The 20,861-nt window shown below is 41.2% G+C and overlaps 1 protein-coding gene across 2 annotated transcripts; it reads right to left on the bottom strand.

Annotated features, from left to right (window-relative positions):
- Positions 1-118: 118 nt before the first annotated feature.
- Positions 119-20,094, bottom strand: LOC127545837 (zinc finger protein 665-like). 2 transcript variants are annotated; one of them, XM_051973330.1, is made up of 4 exons: positions 17,785-20,094; positions 16,114-16,193; positions 7,204-7,923; positions 119-2,946 (listed from the first exon to the last, which is right to left on the bottom strand). In XM_051973330.1, the coding sequence occupies exons 3-4, from the start codon at positions 7,235-7,237 to the stop codon at positions 203-205; spliced, it is 2,778 nt and encodes a 925-aa protein (XP_051829290.1). In that variant the 5' UTR covers positions 7,238-7,923; positions 16,114-16,193; positions 17,785-20,094; the 3' UTR covers positions 119-202. The 2 variants fall into 2 exon arrangements, with proteins under 2 accessions (XP_051829290.1, XP_051829289.1); XM_051973329.1 differs by having other exon boundaries at positions 16,114-16,190.
- Between the last annotated feature and the right edge of the window lie 767 nt (positions 20,095-20,861).

The following is a 20,861-nucleotide window of genomic DNA, read 5'->3' as shown; positions in this document are numbered from 1 at the left end:
TTTAGTTCAAATTCTTTAGAGCATATATCTGGCAATGATCCTTGGAGTAGTTATACCTATGGCTTCTTGGTATTTATTACTTGGCATTTCATAAAAGTCCTGTAAAAGTCATTACATATTTAGTACATAGTCAAGTTTTATTTATTTGCTAGTAAATGATGCAGTTGTTCCGGAGAACACCCTCCCCTCAATGATAATTCTCTTAACTGTTTTCTCTCCTATGAATTCTCTGATGATGAGTAAGCTGTGCCCTCAGGCGGAATGCCAGCTCACATTCGCCACATTCATAGGGTTTCTCCCCAGTGTGAATCCTCTTGTGCCGTGTAAGGTGTGTGCTCAAGCGGAAGGCCCTCCCGCACTCATTACATTCATAACGTTTCTCTCCAGTGTGAATCCTATAATGCCGATTGCGTTCTGTCCTTTGACTGAAGGCCTTCCCACATACGGTACATTCGTATGGCTTCTCCCCAGTGTGAATTATGTGATGCTGAGTAAGCTGTGTTCTCAAGCGGAAGGCCTTCCCACAGTCACTGCATTCAAAGGGCTTCTCACCACTGTGAACTGAGAGATGTTCAGTAAGATGTGTCTTCTGGCGGAAGGCCTTCCCACACTCAGCACATTCAAAGCGTTTCTCACCCGTGTGAACTGTCTGGTGTTCATTCAGACGTGTCTTTAAGCGAAAGGCTTTCCCACATTCATTACACTCATAAGGTTTCTTTCCGGTATGAATTCTTTGATGCCGAGTAAGCTGTGTACTCAGACGGAAAGCTTTCCCGCATTCGTTACACTCATAAGGTTTCTCACCGGTGTGAATTCTATGATGTCGAATAAGATCTGCTCTCTGACTAAAGGCACTCTCACATTCATTGCACTCATACTGTTTTCTTCCAGTATGAACTGCCTGATGTTGAGCAAGTCCTGTGCTCTGGCGGAATGCCTTCCCACATTCATTACATTCATAAGGTTTTTCACCAGTATGAATCCTATAATGTTGAGTAAGAACTGCCTTCTGAACAAATGTTTTTCCACATTCATTACACTTGAAATGTTTTTCTCCAGTATGAATTTTTTGATGTTGAGTAAGATATGCACTCTTACAGAAGGTCTTCCCACATTCATTACATTCATAAGGCTTCTCTCCACTATGGATTATCTGATGCTGAATAAGCTGTGAATTCAGGCGGAAGGCCTTTCCACATTCGTTACACCCGTAAGATTTTTTTCCAGTATGAATTTTATGATGTTGAGTAAGCTCTATTCTTAGATGGAAGGACTTTCTACATTCAATACATTCATAAGGTTTCTCTCTAGTATGAACAGTATGATGCTGAGTTAGCTGTGAGTTCTGGCGGAAAGCCTTCCCACATTCACCGCATTCATAAGGTTTTTCTCCAGAATGAATTCTATAATGTTGAATAAGTTGTGATCTCAAGCGAAAGGCTTTTTTACACTCATTACACTCATAATGTTTCTCTCTAGTATGGATTGTTTGGTGTTGATTAAGTCCTGTGTTCTGGCGGAAAGTCTTACCACATTCATTACATTCATAAGGCTTCTCCCCACTATGAATTGTTTGATGGCGAATAAGCTGTGAACTGAGGCGGAAGACCTTTCCACATTCATTACATCTAAAAGGTTTCTTTCCAGTATGAATATTACAATGTTGAGTAAGCTCTATTCTCAGGCGGAAGGCTTTTCCACATTCATTACACTCATATGGTTTGTCTCCAGTATGAATTGTCTGATGTTGAATAAGCTGTGAGTTCTGGCGGAAAGCCTTCCCACATTCATTGCATTCATAAGGTTTCTCTTCAGTATGAATTCTGTAATGTTGAATAAGTTGTGTTCTGAGGCGGAAGGTTTTCTCACACTCATCACACTTATAACATTTCTCTCCAGTATGGATCGTCTGATGTTGAGTAAGTCCTGTGCTCTGGCAGAAAGCTTTCCCACACTGATTGCATTCATAAGGCTTCTCCCCACTGTGCATTGTCTGATGTTGAATAAGTTGAGAACTGAGTCGGAAGACCTTTCCACATTCATTACACCTGTAAGGTTTCTTTCCAGTATGAATATTATGATGTTGATTAAGTTCTATTCTCAGACGGAAGGTCTTTCCACATTCAGTACATTCATAAGGTTTCTCTCCAGTATGAACTGTCCGATGTTGAATAAGCTGTGAATTTTGGCAGAATGTCTTTCTACATTCATTGCATTCATAAGGTTTCTCTCCGGTATGAATTCTACAATGTTGAATAAGTTGTGATCTCAGACAAAAGGTTTTTTTACATTCATTACATTCATAATATTTTTCCCCTGTATGAATTGTTTGGTGCTGAGTAAGTCCTGTGCTCTGACGGAAAGTCTTCTTGCTTATATCACATTCATAAGGTTTCTCTCCGGTGTGAATTCTATGATGTTGAATAAGACTGACCCTTTTGCTGAAGGCTTTATCACATTCATTACATTGATAATGTTTCTCTCCATTTTGTAGTCTGTGGTTTTCAGTAAGGTAGGAATTATACTTAAAACATTTCCCATATTCATTATACTTGGAAAATATTTTTTTTGAATATGTTTTCTTACATTTCATCAGTTCTTTAGATTGTATCATGCTCTTTCTTTGGGCCTCACGTTTACAAAAATTTGTTTTTAGGGATAATATTTGTGGTGCCAAAAAAACTTGCCCTTGAGTGATGCTTCTATAACATTTATTATATTTGTGGCTTCTAGATTTATTTGTAGGTTTATTTTCAGTTATTTTTTCTTTTTGAGAATGTTTTTCTAAATTGCTCTGATGCCTCTCTAATATGGCATCACAACCCCAGGCTTTTTTTAATGTGGAGAAACAGAGATTTTTCCTTGTGCCTTTTTCTTGCCATAAATATTTTACTGAAATGCCCAACTTCTGAAGTGATTGCTTGGTTTTTGGAGTAGCCTCCCAATCTGAAATGAGATAAAAATATATATATACATACATCTTCTTTTTTACTCATGGTAGACATATGTGTAATATTCTCTATATTCCCTATCAGGAAAAGTTATTTTCTATTAAGCTGCTTTTTATTTTTCTTAGCATTACTTATCAAATAAAATCTCAGAAGCAGGTGTGTTCTTTGATTTGTCAAAGATTATGGTTCTGGGTTTTATTTAATCCCTTCCACTTATTTGCTTTTCTGCTTTTGAATAAATATTAAATTGTCTGATTACTATTTGAAAATAAGATTTTGAGATTTTTCAGCACTAGACCCTTTTTAGTCATTATTTCCATCGACAATCTTAAAAACATTTTCACCTCCATATGAATTGGTATTAGTCTAATTAAATATATATATTCCATTGGTAATTTAAATGATCAAATCTGAAGATTAATTTGAAAGTATTACTATTTGTATTATGCTGGCATATAGCATCCATGTACACATTTAATTCTTTTCTTTTCTTTTCTTTTTTACTCTTAATTACAAGTCTTACATATGTTTTGATGAGTTTACTTATAAATTTTTTAATTTAATTCACATATTCCAGATGTTACTATTTGCAGATGACAATATCAAGTTCCAAGATATTGCAGAGCCTCTTAGAGGAGAGATATAATCTTTCAAGCATGTTTGGCCTGTCCATACCAGATTTCAATACCTATTGTGTTCTACTGATATATCTTCATAATGTTGAGAACCTGTAATAGTAAACATTTGCGAAGACAGGAAGAAAAGTTGAAATGGATGGACTGGTATGGATAGGCTGTGGTCCCTTAGAGGGAACTTCTAAAAGCAATCCCATAAAAAGCAGACTAATATCTCAGATCATATGCCACAACAAGCTGCAAATGAATACATGACTTAAGATTAAAACAGTCATATGATAAACAAATTAGAGAAACAAGGATCGAGATTCTTCTCCTAACTATGGAGAAAGGCTAACTAAAGATAACAGAATATAAAATGGATAATTTTGATTAAATAACACTGAAAAGCTTCCTTGTAAATAAAATCAACGCAGGTAAACTCAGAAGGGAATTAGTTAACTGGGGCAAAATCTCTGTAGTAAATTTCTTTTGAAAAGGATCTAAGACAGAAAAAGAACTAGTTCAAATTTATAAGAAAAAGAGCCCCTGAAAGTCCAAACTATTAACAACCCTATGAAAAAAAATGCTGCATATCACAAATAATTGGAAAAACAAATTTAAAGAATTCTAAGGCTACATCTCTTCTCGGGCAAGAAAGCTTACAAAAATGGAGAATTTCATTTGTTGGAGAAGCCAAAGGAGAACAGGTACATTAATGCATTGGAAGCAGAGCTGTGAAACCATCTGCCATTTTGAAAGACAATTTGGCACTATAGCCAAAAAATCATTAAAATAGGCATAATCCTCTAACAGAGTAATTGGCTTATATCACAAAGAGATTAAAGAGAAAGGATCTACAAGTACAAAAAATATTAATATCACTTTTTATGTAGAAATACAATAACATGTGAATCAACTGAGGATGTATGAATAAATGATATCTGAAATAATGAAATATGTTCCGTAAGAAATGAAGAAAAGGATGGAACATGAGAAATCTGGGAAGACATAAATGAGTAATTGACAATAAAAGATAAAATGGCTACCTAAAGCCTGACAGAGCTACTGGGTACTCAAAGTATAGTAATACATATGCTTTTAGACATGGTCTGAAGTTTGAATATTTTGCTCAGCTTTATTTTCTATAAGACATAGAAGAAAAGAGATAGAAAGGAAAGCACAGACAAGACAACTTTGAAACCTGAATATTACTTTGAAATGAAAGATTTCCTGGGGTATAATAAAAATTTAAGGTTTCATATAGAATTCTCTTTCTATTCTTCCATGTATATGGAAGTGCTTAAGATTGTTACTATTTTGAAAGTTCAGAGGAACCAAAAAAAATTACATTTTCCATAAGAAGGGTGCCTAGAATAGCCACCTCTTCATTTCCTGTTCAGCTGTATTTACTTTTCTGGACTTTTATTGTGTTTAACAGTACCTCATGATATTGCAAGATCACATTAAATCTGAAACTCACATCTCTCATCAGCACCCCCTTCCTTGGGGCCCTTTCTCCCTCTGACTAGGGTGGACAGCGGAAAGCTTTTCCAGGATCTTTCACTCCAGAAGTATGCCCAGAGAAGTTACTTTTCATTTTCTGACTGGCTCCATTCTGGATTTTCTTATGCCTCCTCCTATTTCTCTTCCTCACTTTTTCATTAAACTGTGAATCCCTCAAGGGCAGGGGCTGTCTTTTGCCTTTCTTTGTATCCCTAGCATTTAGCACAGTTGTTTGTACATAATGGGCACTTAATAAATCCCTTCTGACTTCTAAAACAGAACAGTAAAAGTTCATCAATATTTTGGTCCTTCAAAATGTGGAGGTACCATAATTTAGGTGTAAAGAGTGATACTATAAACAAATTAGGAGAACAAAGGATAGCCTATCTCTCAGATTTGTGGGGGAGGAATTTATGGCCAAAGAAGAACTAGAGAACATTATGAAATGCAAGATGGATAATTTTGATTATATTAAATTAAAAAGATTTTGTGCAAACAAAACCAGTGCAGCCAAGATTTGAAGTAAAGCAGAAAGCTAAGAAAAAAAAAATTTTTACAGCTAGTGATTTTGATTTCTAAAATATGTAGAGAATTGACTTAAATAAGAACACAACCACTCTCCAATTGATAAAAACTGTACATGTTTAATTTGTTTTACTTGCTGTCTAGAAGAGGGGAGAAAAGGGGAGGAAAGGAGAAAAATTTGGAACATAAGATTTTTCAAGGGTGAATATTGAAAACTATCTTTGTGTGTATTAAGAAAAATAAAAAACTATTATTTAAAAAAGGATACAAGTCATTCTCTAATTGATAAATGGTCAAAGGATAGAATAGACAATTTTCAGATGAAGAAATTAAAGCTATCTATACTCATGAAAAAATGCTCTAAATCTCTATTGATTAGATAAATGCAAACTAAAATAACACTGAGATACATACCACCTCACACCTCTCAGACTGGCTAAGATGACAGGAAAAGATAATGATAAATGTTGGAGGGGATGTGGGAAAATTGGGACACCAATGCATTATTGGTAGAGTTGTGAAATGATCCAGTCATTCTGGATAGCAATTTGAAATGTATGTCCAAAGGGATATAAAACTGTGCATTCCCTTTAATCCAGCAGTGACACTACTGGGTCTGTACCCCAAATAAATCATAAAAGAGGGAAAAGGACCATATATGCAAAAATGTTTGTAGCAGCTCTTTTTGTGGTAGTGAAGAATTGGAAAATGAGCAGATGCCCATCAATTGGGGAATGGCTGATTAAGTTGTGATATATGAAGGTAATAGAATATTATTGTTCTATAAAAAATGATGAACAAGCCGATTTTAGAAAGACCTGGAAAGATTTACATGGACTGATACTAAGTGAAACAAACAGAACCAGGAAAACATCATACACAGCAACAGCAAGATTGTGTGATGATCAACTGAGAGACTTGGTTCTTCTCAGCAGTTCAATTATCCAAGGCAATCCCAATAAACTTTGGATAAGAAATGCCATCCGCATTGAAAGGGGGTGTTCAATGGAAAAAGAAGATCTGGGGCAGGTGAGAACATCATGTTGTTGAGTCTGTGATAGGCTGACACACTACAGGGAGATGAGCTGAATGTGTTGTTTGGCCCTAATACGGAGAGGACTTAGAGACAGATCAGGGCCTGACATTACAGAAGACTTCCCGGCAATTACGACCATTCTCCAGAGATCAGGTGCAATGAGAGGCCTTGGGATGAACCTATCTAAGTACTGAGAAGCTGGTCACCATGAGAGTGACTACTTGATCATGACCTAATTGGCTATGGCAGTGCTCCCCCTCAAAAATTAGAAAATACACAATGGATCGCCTTCTTTTCACTTGTTCGTGAAAACAGCAGGATTTTAGGAGAGGGGTCAGGAGACCAGAAGGAGTCCTGTGCCTCGCCGAGGCATTCCCTTCTTTGGAAGCGGGAAGAGGGGAGAGACGTCAGGACACTGAGTGGTTGATGTCAACATGAGTTTCCGGGAGGGAGCTAATGCCAGGCAATCCCAGCTCTTCTCCCAAGGCCTGGGCAGCCAATAGGAGATATCTACATTCAAAGCTTTCTTGATGTTTGTCCAGTGAACTGCTGTTTACAATGATCCACTCACCTGGACAGTTACTTTTCTGGGCTCCTCCTGGCATCCATGGTGCTTCCCTTTGCTCCAAATGGGAGATCACATCTGGTTTGGAAACTGCGAGTCCTATTCATTGGAAAAGGGAAATTACTGGAGACATTCCAGAATTTAATCCTATTTCCCCCTCCTCCCTTTACCTCTGGGAGAAAAACAGGCATCTTAAGGCGCAGGCAGTACCATAATTGACCTTCAAAGGTCAATTGGATGTGGGAAGTGGGTCACATGGTAGAATTGGTCTCAGAAAAAAGTCATTTCCTACTTCCTTTGACCTGTTAAAAGGAGAGAACTTTTCACATTTTCAGTCAGTGGACTATGCATTATAGGGAACAGAGAATGGAGAGATACAGCTTTGGTAGCAACAAATCCAGAATCCAGTTTCAACTAGTGTAAAGCAAAAATCTCATAATTATTCTATCTCTTAGAAAAGGATTAATAATTTCTGGTCTCTGTGTTCCAAACAATACTTGTCCAACATTAGAGATAGTCCTCGACATTTATTGAGGAAGAGCCCACTGCCTCCATCCCAAGATGGCAGAATCTGAATCATTGCAGGAAGTGATCTTTACCCAGGTAGACCAGATTTCCATAGTTTTCTAGCATCACGTCTCTGTACAGCTCCTTCTGAGAAGAGGTTAGGTATTGCCACTCTGTCTGGGTGAATTCCACAACAATATCCTTGAATGTCACCGATTCCTGAAAAGAGAATAAATTTGTGCTTGATCATGAACCAATTCTAGATTTTGAGCTCTGTAACTAAGATGTATGTAATGTTTCCTATGTGTCCAACACTGGGTTAAGTGCTGAAGGGAATACAAGGGTCAGGATCGGTATTTTATATTCTAAATGGGGGAGACAACAGTTTCCCTTTTTGTTCTGCAAAGGACTTAACCCAGGACCATATGGTTGTATGGAATATATGATGATTCATTATCTCTATTTTTAAAAGCTCAATCTAGAAAAGACTAGAAAAAGACAGTATGGGCCACAATCCTCAAGCACTTAAGTGCTTCTTTATAGCATACATCACTGGGAGAGGCTTGGCTACCAACACAAAGTAAAAAATAGTCCCTGTATTTGTGGAACCGATATTCCAATAGGGGAAAGAACATGCATCTGAACGAATAGATACAAAATTTTTTTAAAGTTAGGGGATGGGGTGGGAAGATCCTGAAAGGCATCATGTCTCAGGTGGGGACTGAGTAGAGATATGAAGGAAGTTGGGGATTCTAAGAGGAGGAGGCGCAGAGGGAGTGAATTTGCATAGCTAATAAGTACCAGAAACAAGCCCAGAAATGCAGAGGGAGTGAATTTGCATAGTTAATAAGTACCAGAAACAAGCCCAGAACTCCAGTCCTGCCATTTTATATACATCATGTTACCTACTACTTGACAGTTCATCGAAATGAGGCATCTCCTATTCCTCCATCCAACTTGCCTGACAACTCATTCCCAGTCTCCTGGATCAATCTTATCTCACCCACAGCCGAGGGTCTATCCAAAGCTCGGAGCCATATTCCTTTTGGGTACCTCATCCCATTACTTGATCATCATTATTCTGACGATTTCCAGCTTTGTATATCTAGCCCTAGTCTCTCTTCTGAGTCCCAGAATACTCCACTGTCCTTCAACCACCTCTTCTCCCCAACATTAGCCTATCGGCCCCTATTAGGAAAGATCTTTCTCATGAGAGTGGAAGCTTCTGGAGGGCAAGGGGCTTTCTTGTTGCTTGCAGGTGTGTTGCCACTACTTAGCAATGCCTGACACACAGGAAGCATTGAATAGTGTGTTCTAAATGTCAAATTAGTGCTTGAATGTTTAAACTCCCTCACAAGGTGGTCCTAGCCTCCCCTTCCAGGCTGATCATATCCACTATGGTTCGGGCAAACTGGCCTTATTGTATAGATACAGTTCCTTGCATCTGGTTTCCTGAGTCTGCCACATGTGCCTTCCTCACCTCCACTGTTCAGTTTCAAGTCTCATTATGTGTCATCTTCTACTCGAAGCCCTTGGGCAGCAGTCTGGGGAAATAGACTTACTTTGGTTTTGGAATGTTTATGAATAATTAAAGGAAGTTAGAGGGTAATGAAAATAAAGATGTAATTTCCCCCCCAGTTATATTCACAAACTCCCAGAAATACATTCATAGGCTCCCAGGGATGTGAGGGAAGAACCCAAGAGAAACAGGTATCATTTCCCCCGGCTACAAGATAATAAGTTCCTACAGGGCAAGGGCAACTTGCTCATTTTATTAGAATTATATATTAAAAGAAAAACGAACTGTTATTAGATATAACCTGAATTTCATTAAGTGGTTTTACTTAACTTTTTAAAAATGAAAACTTTTTTGGTTTTAAGGAGGTATTTATAAGTGACTGAAGTATCGCAACAAAATATATCAATTACTTCTGAATGGGGTCAGGTGAAGATTTCTCAAAAAGTCTCTGAGATGGAGGGGATCAGACCCTAAGTCTAAGTTTCAGGAAGTCACATGATCCCTATTCTCAGAGGGCTATAGGGCAGAATAGGTAAGACCCTAGGTCTAAGCTTCAGGAAGTTATGTGACCCACAGGAACTAGACAGCATTGCTGACCATGGCTCAATGGCTGCTTCCTTTTTAGTCCATCCATTGAACCTAAGTCTTTTGCTATTTAACCTATTCAACATTTCCAGCTCACCAGGCCAGGTACAATGCTGGGAGATGGGAGCCGAGAGTCTCTGTGTCTGGTTGCGTGGACCTCTCCTTGTGAGGAATGAATAAATGTTGCTTGTATCTTAAAAATGCCTCTGGGTAGTCAATTTGGGTAAGGGAATCTAGCATCTGTCCCATATCCTCCCACCATTCCTTCCACAACCCCAAAACTAGGACTTTGATATGGTAAATCCTATAAAAAGAAGCAGTTAAGCAGGAGAAATGAAATGACATGTTTGGAATATTTAACATTTGGCCTCCACAATGGAAAGCTAGGAGCTGGATGGAGCAGAGAAACAATGGGTCATTCTTTTTTAGGTAATGTATTTTTATTGATAAAATTCTGTGTTTATATAACGAGAATTTCTCTATCTCCTTCCAACTTTCCCTTCTTTCACAGAGCCATCTTTAACAAAGAATTTCTCCAAAAAAGAAAAAGAGGAAGAGAATAAACAAATTCAGAAAGACCAATACCATATTTAAAAAAAAACAAACAACCCAGATGTTATGTTCAATATTCCAAATGGGAGGAGCCTGACTTCTACAGAGGAGGAAGAGGAAAGTGGTTTCTCAAAATTCTCTGGAACCAAGCCTATTCTTTATATTTTCCAAATGTCACTGTTGACTATTCTGTGGTGGATCTTTCCATTTCTATTATTGTAGGTACTCTGTAGATAGTTTTCCTGCCTTTGCTTACTTCCATCTGCATCAGTTTATGGAGATCTTTGTATGTTTTTCTGTATTCCATCATATACATTGTTTCTTATAGCACATATCCCATGCCATTCTCAGACCACAATTTGTTTAGTCATTCCAGTAGATGGATTTGTACTTTTTTCCAGTTTGTTCCCATCACAGTAATTGCTGCTGAAAATACTCCAGAACTTTTCTTTTTTTCACTGACCTCCTTGAGATAAGAAGGCCAGAGAACAGGGTTTCTGGGTCAAAGGAATCATCACATAGGGACTATGTATTTTGATTGGATTCAGATGTTAATGGCTTTAACTGCTAAGCTAATATTAGCAGCCATATAAAAAATATGCTCCAAAACACTGATAAAAGAAACCAGTATCAAAACAACCCCAGGGTTTTACTTCTTACCTGGAAACTGGCAAAAATGAGAATAGTCAGTGTAGGAGAATTGTGGAAATACTGGAACAAAAATACATTTCTGGTGGAGCAGTGAACTACAATGGCCCTTCTGGCAAGCAATGTGGAATTAGGCAAATAAAGTGTTTGTGTTCTTGAACCCAGAGACCCCACTGCTAAATATATACCCCAAGGAGGTCTAGAGTCAAAAGAATGACTGCAGAGAAACCAAAATATCTATAGGGAAAAGAAGAAGCATTTCTATGGTACCTACTATGTGCAAGGCACTGTGTAAACACTTTTTAAACAAATATCTTATTTTACCGTCAGAACCACCCTCAAGACAGGAGGTGTTATTCCCACTTTACAGATGAGAAAACTGAGATGCACAGAAGTTCAGTTACATACTCAGGGTCACAGAGCTAATAAGCATCTGAGTCCACATTAGAGCTCCGAGCTTCCTCCCACCAGCTCTAGCGCGCTGTCCGTTGTGCTAGCAGCCGCTTCACTTTTTGTTGTGGTAAAGAAGTGGCAACAATGTACGATGGATCATTCTTAAACCCTGCTCATATGTATGATCAGGTAAACACACTGAACATAAATCCTAAAAGATGATGTCAATTAATGCTGAATGGAGGATCTGTGTGTGCTACTGGTGAGAAGATGATGACTGATCCCATATCATTTTATTACTCCTATTTATAAGCGATTTTTCCGGTATTTTCCGGCGATTTTTCCGGTATTTTCCGGCTATTTTCCTGTAACTGCTTCAAGTAATTGATTCTGGACTTGACTTGTCATGGGCTGAGTTTAAAAATCCAGCCCCAGGGAGTTTAACTGACCTCGGACAATGTGTGAGAAAGTGAGGGCACTTGTACCCGACATCTTTATTCCACCAAGCTATCCTTCGAGGATGTTTGGTTTGCTGCCCAAGGTCTGGGCCACTACGCCACACCTGTTCGCAGTGTGCACTTCTTGATCTCTAGAGAGAAGAAGGGGGTTCACTGCTAGTGTCCCTTTCTAAACTTTCTACCAATCAGGTTGTTCCTTGAGCCTCGGCTCTATAACCAATCATGCTGCCCTAAATTGCACGATGTCATCTTTTCTGCTCTGTTTTTTTGTTATCTACTTCCTAAAGCCCTATAGAAGGGGAACTCCTCTTGCTTGGGGTCTGGTATTAAAGGAGGCTAGCCATGGATCTATTTATTGTGGAGATCTGCCTCAGTTTACACTTTAGTTAAAATTCTATCACAATCCTGGCCAAAAAAAAGTCTTAGGCTGATAAAAGCCGGAGTTTTAAAGAAGAATGTGGTGTCGGGGAGGAGGCTGTGTGGTGGCTGTGTGTGGGCAGTAAGACGGCAGTTCTAAAAGCCAACGAGCTTCCCCCTTTTAGACACAGTGTGACCGTGGCCGGTGCCCAAAGAGAACGCTCTAAAGCACATAAGCTGAGCAAAGCTGTGTGGGCCACAGAAATGAACAAGGGTTTTGTTCCCAAGCCCGCCCGCAGGCCCCAACATTAGCTAAAGGAACGCTGCCGTCAGCTCCTCCTTTCTTTACAAAGACATTCAAGGAGCCCAGGCGAAGGAGATCCGAATGTGGCCAGGCTGCCTCAGTGTGACACACAACGAGCGTGCTCATGGATGCCGGTAGCCCTGAGGAGACGGGCAAACGTTTTTGCCAACATCTATGGGCACCCCCGCTGAGAAGGCACAGTATGAAGTGTGTGAGTGGAGAAGGCTCTTGTTGACTCCAGGAAGCCTCTGCTAGAGACCTCTGTGATCCAGGGCCTGTCCTAAAATTACAGGGTTCCTCCCGAGAACCTGTGGGAATCACTGAGGGGCAGGGTCTGATCCTGGTGGTAGCTGGCGTAGCAGCAGGAAGAAGGCAGAGTACCCCACTCCTCTCCCTCACAAGATGCAGAAAGCCTGATTGGGGAATCGAGGAAAAAAGACCATCACCCAGCAAGTCTTTTTTCCAGTCAGGTCTGGCATGGAGACACAGGTGTGTGGACACCAGGGTCAGCATCCAGGGCAGCCGGTAGCTGGACACCAGGGCCAGGAGGCTGCAACCAGCAAAAAGGGCCTGACCTCTCTGAGTCTGGAAATGGGTCTAGTGGTCGTTCTCCTACTCATTACCCAGGCCAGGGCCGAGACTCGGAGGGCTCTGAGAAGAGGCCTTAGCCTCCGAGTGGTGATCAGGTAAGGAGAAAGTGTGGTCCAACCTGTGTCCTGAGCAAGGAGTTAAGCTCAGAAACAGGCGGCAGCAATGTGGCTCTGAACCCAGGGGCCCAGAGATGTCTTCAGGTCCAGCTCCAGCCCCGGTGGAAACCCGCAGTGGAATAACCAGGGCCGGAATCCCAGATCAAAGGGGAGAGAGCATCCCTGCTGGCTGACGCTGGGCGTGAGACCAGCAACAGTTTCCTGGAACTCCGACCAGGGCAAGCCCACAGGTATGTCGCTCATACCAGAACACAGCCCGGGAGCCTGCAAAGCTCAGCTCAGGAGGACGGCCATCATCCCCGGTCCCGGTTAGACCATTTGGGGAGTGCTAGTCCCCAGCCTGAGCAAACTCTGAAAGGATGGAATAACACAACCCCGAGAAAGCAACAAAAGAATCACCTCAGACCTTCTTGCCAGAAATGTTCGGCCTCTAGTCATAAAATCGAGTCAAGGAAGAATAAGCAAACAAAAAACCAAACCCTACCATAAAAAGCTAGTATGGTGACAGGAACACTCAAGAAACAAATCCAGGATAAGAACGAGTACAAAATATTTATAAGCAAAGACTCAAGGGAAAATACAACTTGGGGACAAGTTCATTCCTGGAAGAGGTATAGCAAGGGTTAAAAATGTTTTTATAGGGGCAGCTAGGGGGTGCAGTGAATAGAGCCCTGGCCCTGAAGTTTAGGAGGACCTGAGTTGAAATGTGACCTCAGACACTTAACACTTCCTAGCTGTGTGATTCTGGGCAAGTCACTTGCCTGGGGGGGGGGGGGGAGAGTTTTTATAAATGAAATGACAGTAAAAGAAGAAAAACTAAAAAGAAATGAGGGCTATGGAAGAAAAAATTGTAAAGGGAATCCACAGTTTGGCATAAGAAGTACAAAATTTTATCTGAGAAATTTCCTGAAAATTAGAATGGACCCAATAAATGAAAATTATTCAATAAGACAAGAAAGAGTGAAACAAAGTCAAATGACTGAAAAAAAAATAGAAACAATCTAATTAGAAAAGGCCTGGGAGTAGCTCTGTTATAGTTCTTAACTAGAAAGAGAGAGAAGAAGAATACATTGAGAAAGAAAGGGAGACAGAGAAAGCTTAGGGGAAATCATCTGTGATGAAGATGATGGTGGTGGTTTACATAGCATATACTTTGTGCCAGGCACTATGATAAATGCTTTTTGCAAATAGTATATAAACCCTCCAAGGCAGGTGCTATTATTAACACTATTTTACAGATAGGGAAACAGAAGCAAGCAGAGATTGTCACTTGCCCAGGGTCACACAACTTGTGAGCGTCTGAGGCTGGTTTTGACCTTGTCTTCCTGACTCCAGGCTCAGTGCTCAATACACTGCACCCTCTAGACACCCATAAACAAGACATGCAAGCAGAAGTTTATACAACGAGGAGGAGAGAGTGGGCGAGGAAGTAGGCTACATTTAAGCTGGTAAAAGGAAAGAAGGGTTGGCACTGTTTGGGGGGGAATGGGCGGTGTGCGAAGGAGAGAGGAGGAAAGAAGCATTTATAGAATGTCTATATGCACTAGGCACTGTGCCAAGGAAGCGCTTTACAGATGTCATGTCACTTGACAATATACATGTACAAATACACGCATAGAGCTGGGTACACAAATAGTTTATTCAAGATGGGGACAGGAGTGAAAAAGGAGAAAGGAGAGGGAAGGTACAATGAAGGAAGGATTAGTTCTAAGCAAAAGAAATTCTAACCAAGGAGGGTGAAAGGTGACATCATAAACAAATTAGAGGAGCAAGGAAATTGTCCTTGTTAGATCTCTGAATAGGAGAAAGATTCATGTTAAGGGGTCCCCTAAAGTTGTCTTTCTGAGGTGCCAAATTTCCCAGAAACACCGGGCCCAGAGCACAATGGAGGCTCTGAATGTGGCAAGGATGACCTTTCCTCCCTTACTCCAGCTAACATAACTTGTTTGTATCCCAAATTGGATACCCTGTGTGCCTAGCACATAGTAGACACTATATAAATGCTTATTTCTTTCTCTTCCTTATTTTTGATTAGATCTTGGCTTAGGCAAATATTTGAGAAAGATTTCCCCCTCATCCCCCAGTTATTTCTGGAGGAAGAAATAGAAAAGGGCGAAAACTTTGGTCCTGATTCAATAACTAGTTATTAATACAAGAGGGGAAATAATCATTTCTTTCATTAAGTACTCAATTTTAAGACATATTAGGAATTGATTCAGATTCTTAAGAATAACAGCTATCTTCCAACTGATAAATCAAAGGAAACGAAAAGCAGGTTTCAGAGCAAGAAAAAAGTACTCTAAATCACTAATAATTAAAGAAATTCTAAGGTTCTATCAATCCCTCTTAATTTTAATGCCTTATCTCAATTAATTATTAATTATTTCCTACTTATCTTATATATAGCTCTGTTTATATATATTTGTTTACATGCTGTCATCCCATATTAGATTGTGAGCTCCTTATGGGCAGGGACTCATGTTTTTGACCCTCTGAGACTAGTAACCCGCCAGACTTGACAAACCAAAAAGTAAGTTAAAGGAGGAGATTGTGGATTTAAATAAAATGTTAGAGAAATAAATAGACTAAAGGAGACTTCTGAAAGAGACTTTTTATTAGCACAAAAACTTCTCAGGCTGTCACGGTACTCAAACACAAACTATTGACTTGTTAGGAAACAAAGAACTCTTAGAGCTGAACTTTTAGATACCAAAACATACAAAAACTGTAATGAAAGAAATATGAATAAAAGATATACTCTAAGAGGGAACCCAAAGGAAAAACAATCACAGAAACAATAAAAATCATCTTAAAGAAAAGGGAAATAAGCAGACATAGTATAAAATGCTAGGATGGCATCTCAAGAAAGAGCAAACTGCCACTCACCGGACGGGTCCTGGCAGTCAGGAACACAGGGGCCATGCTTTGCGTTTGGTTAAGAATCAGGTTGTCAGAAGGCAGAACTGCTGAAGGAAAAAAAAGCATGAGGAAGACATTGGCCCTCTCCTATAGATCCCCTACCCAAAGGCTAGGAAGTCCCATACGCCTTTCTACTTTGTTATGGGCCAGAACTTGAAACAAGGTACTAACTCAGGGGAATTGATACAGTGGTTATTTAGCCTGGTGCTTAACAGTTCTCTAGTTCACTAACGTACTTAGTACTTACTATAGTTCTACAAGATTCACACCTTTAAGAGGGCACATATAAGCTAGGAGCCTCAACCAGGATTCAGTCAAGGAGATTCAGAAGGAGAGAAGGCAGGCGGGAGCTCAAGCTCTTGGAACCAAGACTACAGAAGGCCTCTAAGAAAGCTGACTGGGCCACAGGAAAGGAGACAAGACTTGGAAAGAGACAATAAGGATCTGGACTTTATCCCTGGCTGCCCTTGTGGTGATTACTGAACTGGAAGGAAGGCTGCCTCCAGAGACCTCAAGAATACCCCAACAAGAGAACGTTACATTTTTTTTTTCACTGTCATTTATTTGTTAATGAAGTCTAATCTTTCTCAGAGTCTTAACAGTTTCCCTTTTTTTTTAATAACTTTTTATTGACAGAACCCACGCCAGGGTAATTTTCTACAGGATTATCCCTTGCATTCACTTCTGTTCCGATTTTTTCCCCTCCCTCCCTCAAACCCTCCCCCAGATGGCAAGCAGTCCTTTACATGTTAAATATGTCACAGTATAACCTAGATACAATATATGTGTGCAGAACCGAACAGTTTTCTTGTGGCACGGGGAGAATTGACTTCAGAAGGTAAAGATGACCCGGGAAGAAAACCCCAAATGCAAGCAGTTTACATTCATTTCCCAGTGGAGAACGTTACATTTTAGAGAGAATATTACATACTTGAGGTGGTGATTTTTAAAAAAGGAGCTAATGAGCTTTTCCCAGAATGCATTTCTTTTGAATAAATTGATCAGCGCCTATAATATGCAAGCAATACGGTGGAACCCCTGAAGGCAAGGATTGTGAGATAAAGTACAAGAGTAGGGGGGTTACTGCAGTGAAGGAGGCACTTGAGCTGAGCCTGGAAGAAGAAAGGATCTCAAAAAGTCCCGATGAGGGAGGGAGGTCCAGGCCTGGGGGACACTGCAGCTGACTTGGACAAGTGCGTCAGGACTTGGTCTGGAATCCCTGGAACAACGAAGGGACTGTTTTCTGCTGCCGCGCTGGGGAAGGAGAAGGGAGCCGCTTCTCTGCTCAAGACCCTGAGCAAACTCCTGCCTCTCTCCTCTAGGCTTGTTGCCATCGGAAGGACTCCTGCCCACCTCGCCTGCCCCCTCCCAGCCTTTCTCTCCCAGGCCAGCGCTCCTTCCAGGCTCCTCCTCCTCCGCGTGGCTGGGCCCGTCTCCCTTCAGGGCGGCGCGCTGGCCCCCGGGGCCCCGCCCCAGTGTCGCAGCAGCCCACGCGCGGGGGTACATCCCCACAGAAGCCCAGACAGCCCCTGCTAGCGCTGTGCGATGGACCCGCACGCACACAGGCGCGCAGACGCACGGCTTCCCGAATACTGACAGACGCACATGTTACGTACACACACGCGCGCACATACGTACCCACGCAGGCGAGATGCGAGAGCAGAGCGGATCTCGCCGCAGGGGGGCAACTGGGAGCCGGGGAGGTGCTTAGGAGAGAAGGGAACTGCGCACGCGCGGCTCTCAGAGCAGCTCCAGCACCGCCTTCTCTCGACCCCGCCCCTTTCCCAGAAGCGCCGAAAGCAGGCTCCCAGCTCCTCCCTGTTTCAGCCCCTGCCCCGCCTCCGCGGAGGAGCGGAACTCGGGCCCCGTCAGCGGCGGCGGCGGAGGAGGAGGCCAAACTGGGAGAGGAGTTAAGACGTTTCCGAACACGCCCCCTGAACAACGGGAGAGCCCGCGAAGGTGCGGAAGTGACGCATCAACAGACTGTCTTAATTCCGCCTGTTCCGGCCGCGCCTCTCTCTCTCCACCAATCCCCTGAAGGCTCTTCTCGGTGGAGCGGGCTTGTCTCCGTTTCCATAGCTACCGCGGTGGAGCCTCGCTGTAGGCGGCTCCTGGAGGCTTGCAGAGACTTCTGGGAAACGGAGTTTTTCTGCTCGCTAGCGGGCTCGCCTCTGAGCTGTCTGAGGACGCGTTGGAACGTTTACGCTCTAGAGCCGTTCCCGGGAGGAGAAACGATTAAGGATTTCTGATTTAGGAAGCCGCGCTGCCCAGAGCTCTCTGAAGCTTGTTAAACCGTCTCCTTAGAGAAATGCAGATGAAGGCGGCTCTGAGGCCCCCCCTGGCCCCCGGCCCGTGCCGGAGGAGGAGCGGATCTGGGAGCAGCCGGGCCGGGCGCCGGCTGTTGCCCCCGCAGAGTGTGACTCCTGGGCTGTGTCTGCAGGTCGGCCCGGCTCTGTACCCTGAGGGATCCAAGAAGGGAGAAGAGCTGCTTCCCGCCTGCGGGGGCAGAGAACCGGACACCGACGGGGCGGCCTGGAAACCGATCCGGGAACCGAGGGGAGGCGCCGACGGCATCGGAAGGAGCCTCGAGCGCGGCCGCCCAGGAGCTCCCGGCTCAGCAAGCCACAGTTACACGTTCTGTGAAACAAACCAAAGACTTGGATTCTGAACCGCAGCTGGGCGTCCAGAGAAAAGGGGGCGCTGCCAAAGGAACCGTGGGTCACGGTGCGGGGGAAGCAGGCGGGAGAATCAAAGAATTGCCCGGCACGTTAGCCCCGACGTTAGGGAATTAGGCGGCGAAGGGGCTGCGGCAGCCGGAGGCGGTTCTGTTCTCCGAGGAGGGAAAGCAAAGGGGACGCAAAAACTAAAACAAAAGTGAACTTTTGTTAAAACCCGTCTTTGCCTGTAATTGGGGGAAAATAAAATATTAAATTTTTTTTTAATTATAAAAATATTGAACTCCCCAATCTTAAATATATGCTCTCGATTTTAAATTGTTATGAGACACTCAGTGAACCTAAGTGATCCATGTTGTCGGCAATAAAAGGCATGCATTTGAAGGCGCTTTTTGCCTATGGAGGCTAAAAGTTTTCATACCGATTAAAATGTTTTGATGGCTTGTAAAAAATTTGGCATTGGTGAATATTGAGCAGAGGTGAAATCTCATTAGGCATCTTGATTTAACTAAATATAACGATTTTAGCAGCATCTTTTTACATTTGCATTAGAAATTAACTGTCACAGTAATCACCAGAAATGTCTCATGCAGGTATACATACTACCAGGGCTGCTTCTCTGTAATTCAGGACTGGAGAAGACTTAGAGGTCTGATCTTTCAGAGAGGAAAGAAAAAGGAAAGCCAGAGGGTGCCTTATCAAAGCTGGATCTGACAGAAGTCACCTTGTATGAAGATGCGAACAAAATATTAATGGAAAGCACCTGGTGGCAGTGAAAGAGAATAAAAGAGTTATAATAACATTTGAATGCCAAGAGCACAAAAATCCAAAATATCTGTAAAGCTTATGTAAACTCATTCACCCCCAAGAAGAATGATATGCTAAGGATCTAATAACACTATAAGTGGGTGACTTCTATACCAAAGTTTAAGATCAACTGAGCTGTTTATAGCAACATATATTTAGTTACTAACCATACTCAAATGAACTGGATATTATACCCACATAGACCGTCACTTTCAAATCTTTTAAAATCGGTGTACAAACTGTATTTCAGAGCATGCTCTATATAAAGTGTTAATCTCATATTAAATAATAAACCTAATCAATTGGAATAACCTTTGAGGCAGCACAAGATATTCCATAAATTATTTTCCTTTAAGATTAATCCTTTTCTTTAAAATAAAACAGATAATTCTACTTAAATCTATTCAGTTCCATGCCAATAAAACTATCAAAAATGATTTTTGTAGAGCTAGAAAATAACATTTCATCCAGAAGAACAAAAGGTCCATGATAAAAAGGGAATCAATGAAAAGAATGTGAAGGAAGGTGGTCTAGCCATACCAGATCAACTGTATTATAAAGCAGTAATAATCAAGATGGTCTAGTCAGTAGAATAGATTAGATGCATATTGCATTATAGTAAATGGCCATAATCTTGTATATGATAAATCCAAAGATCCAACTTTTGGAGCAAAAACACATTTATTTCACTAAAACTGCTGGGAAAACAGTATGGCAGAAATTAGGTATAGACTGACGTCTTATACCTTATACCAAGATAAGGTCAAAGTGAGTACATGATTTGCACATGAAGAGTAACCTATAGGCAAATTAGAAGAGCATGGAATAATCTATTAAATCTATGAATAAAGGAAGAATTTAAGACCAAAGAAAATATAGAGAATGGTACAAAATGTAAAACATCATTTTGATTATACAAAAGTAAAAAGATTTGCAAAAACAAAACAAATGCAATCAAAATGAAAAAACTGGGGGAAATTTTTGTAGTAAAATAATAAAAATTTCTTTTAAATGTAAAAATGAGACCTGATAAAGGCCTCACTTCTTAAATATATAGAGAATGGAGTAAAATTTATAAAAAAACATATGTCATTTCCCTATTGAAAAAGCAACTAGAGGTTGCTTTGATTTCTTTATCTGAAAACTACCTGCTCATATAAAACTACCTGCTCATATCCTTTGTCTAGACAAAGGATATGAGCAGGTAGTTTTCAGATAAAGAAATCAAAGCAA

Source organism: Antechinus flavipes, chromosome 1, assembly GCF_016432865.1.
Source record: "Antechinus flavipes isolate AdamAnt ecotype Samford, QLD, Australia chromosome 1, AdamAnt_v2, whole genome shotgun sequence".
NCBI lineage: Eukaryota > Metazoa > Chordata > Mammalia > Dasyuromorphia > Dasyuridae > Antechinus > Antechinus flavipes.
Note: the sequence above shows the minus strand (reverse complement) of the source record. Positions and strands in the feature narration are given on the sequence as shown.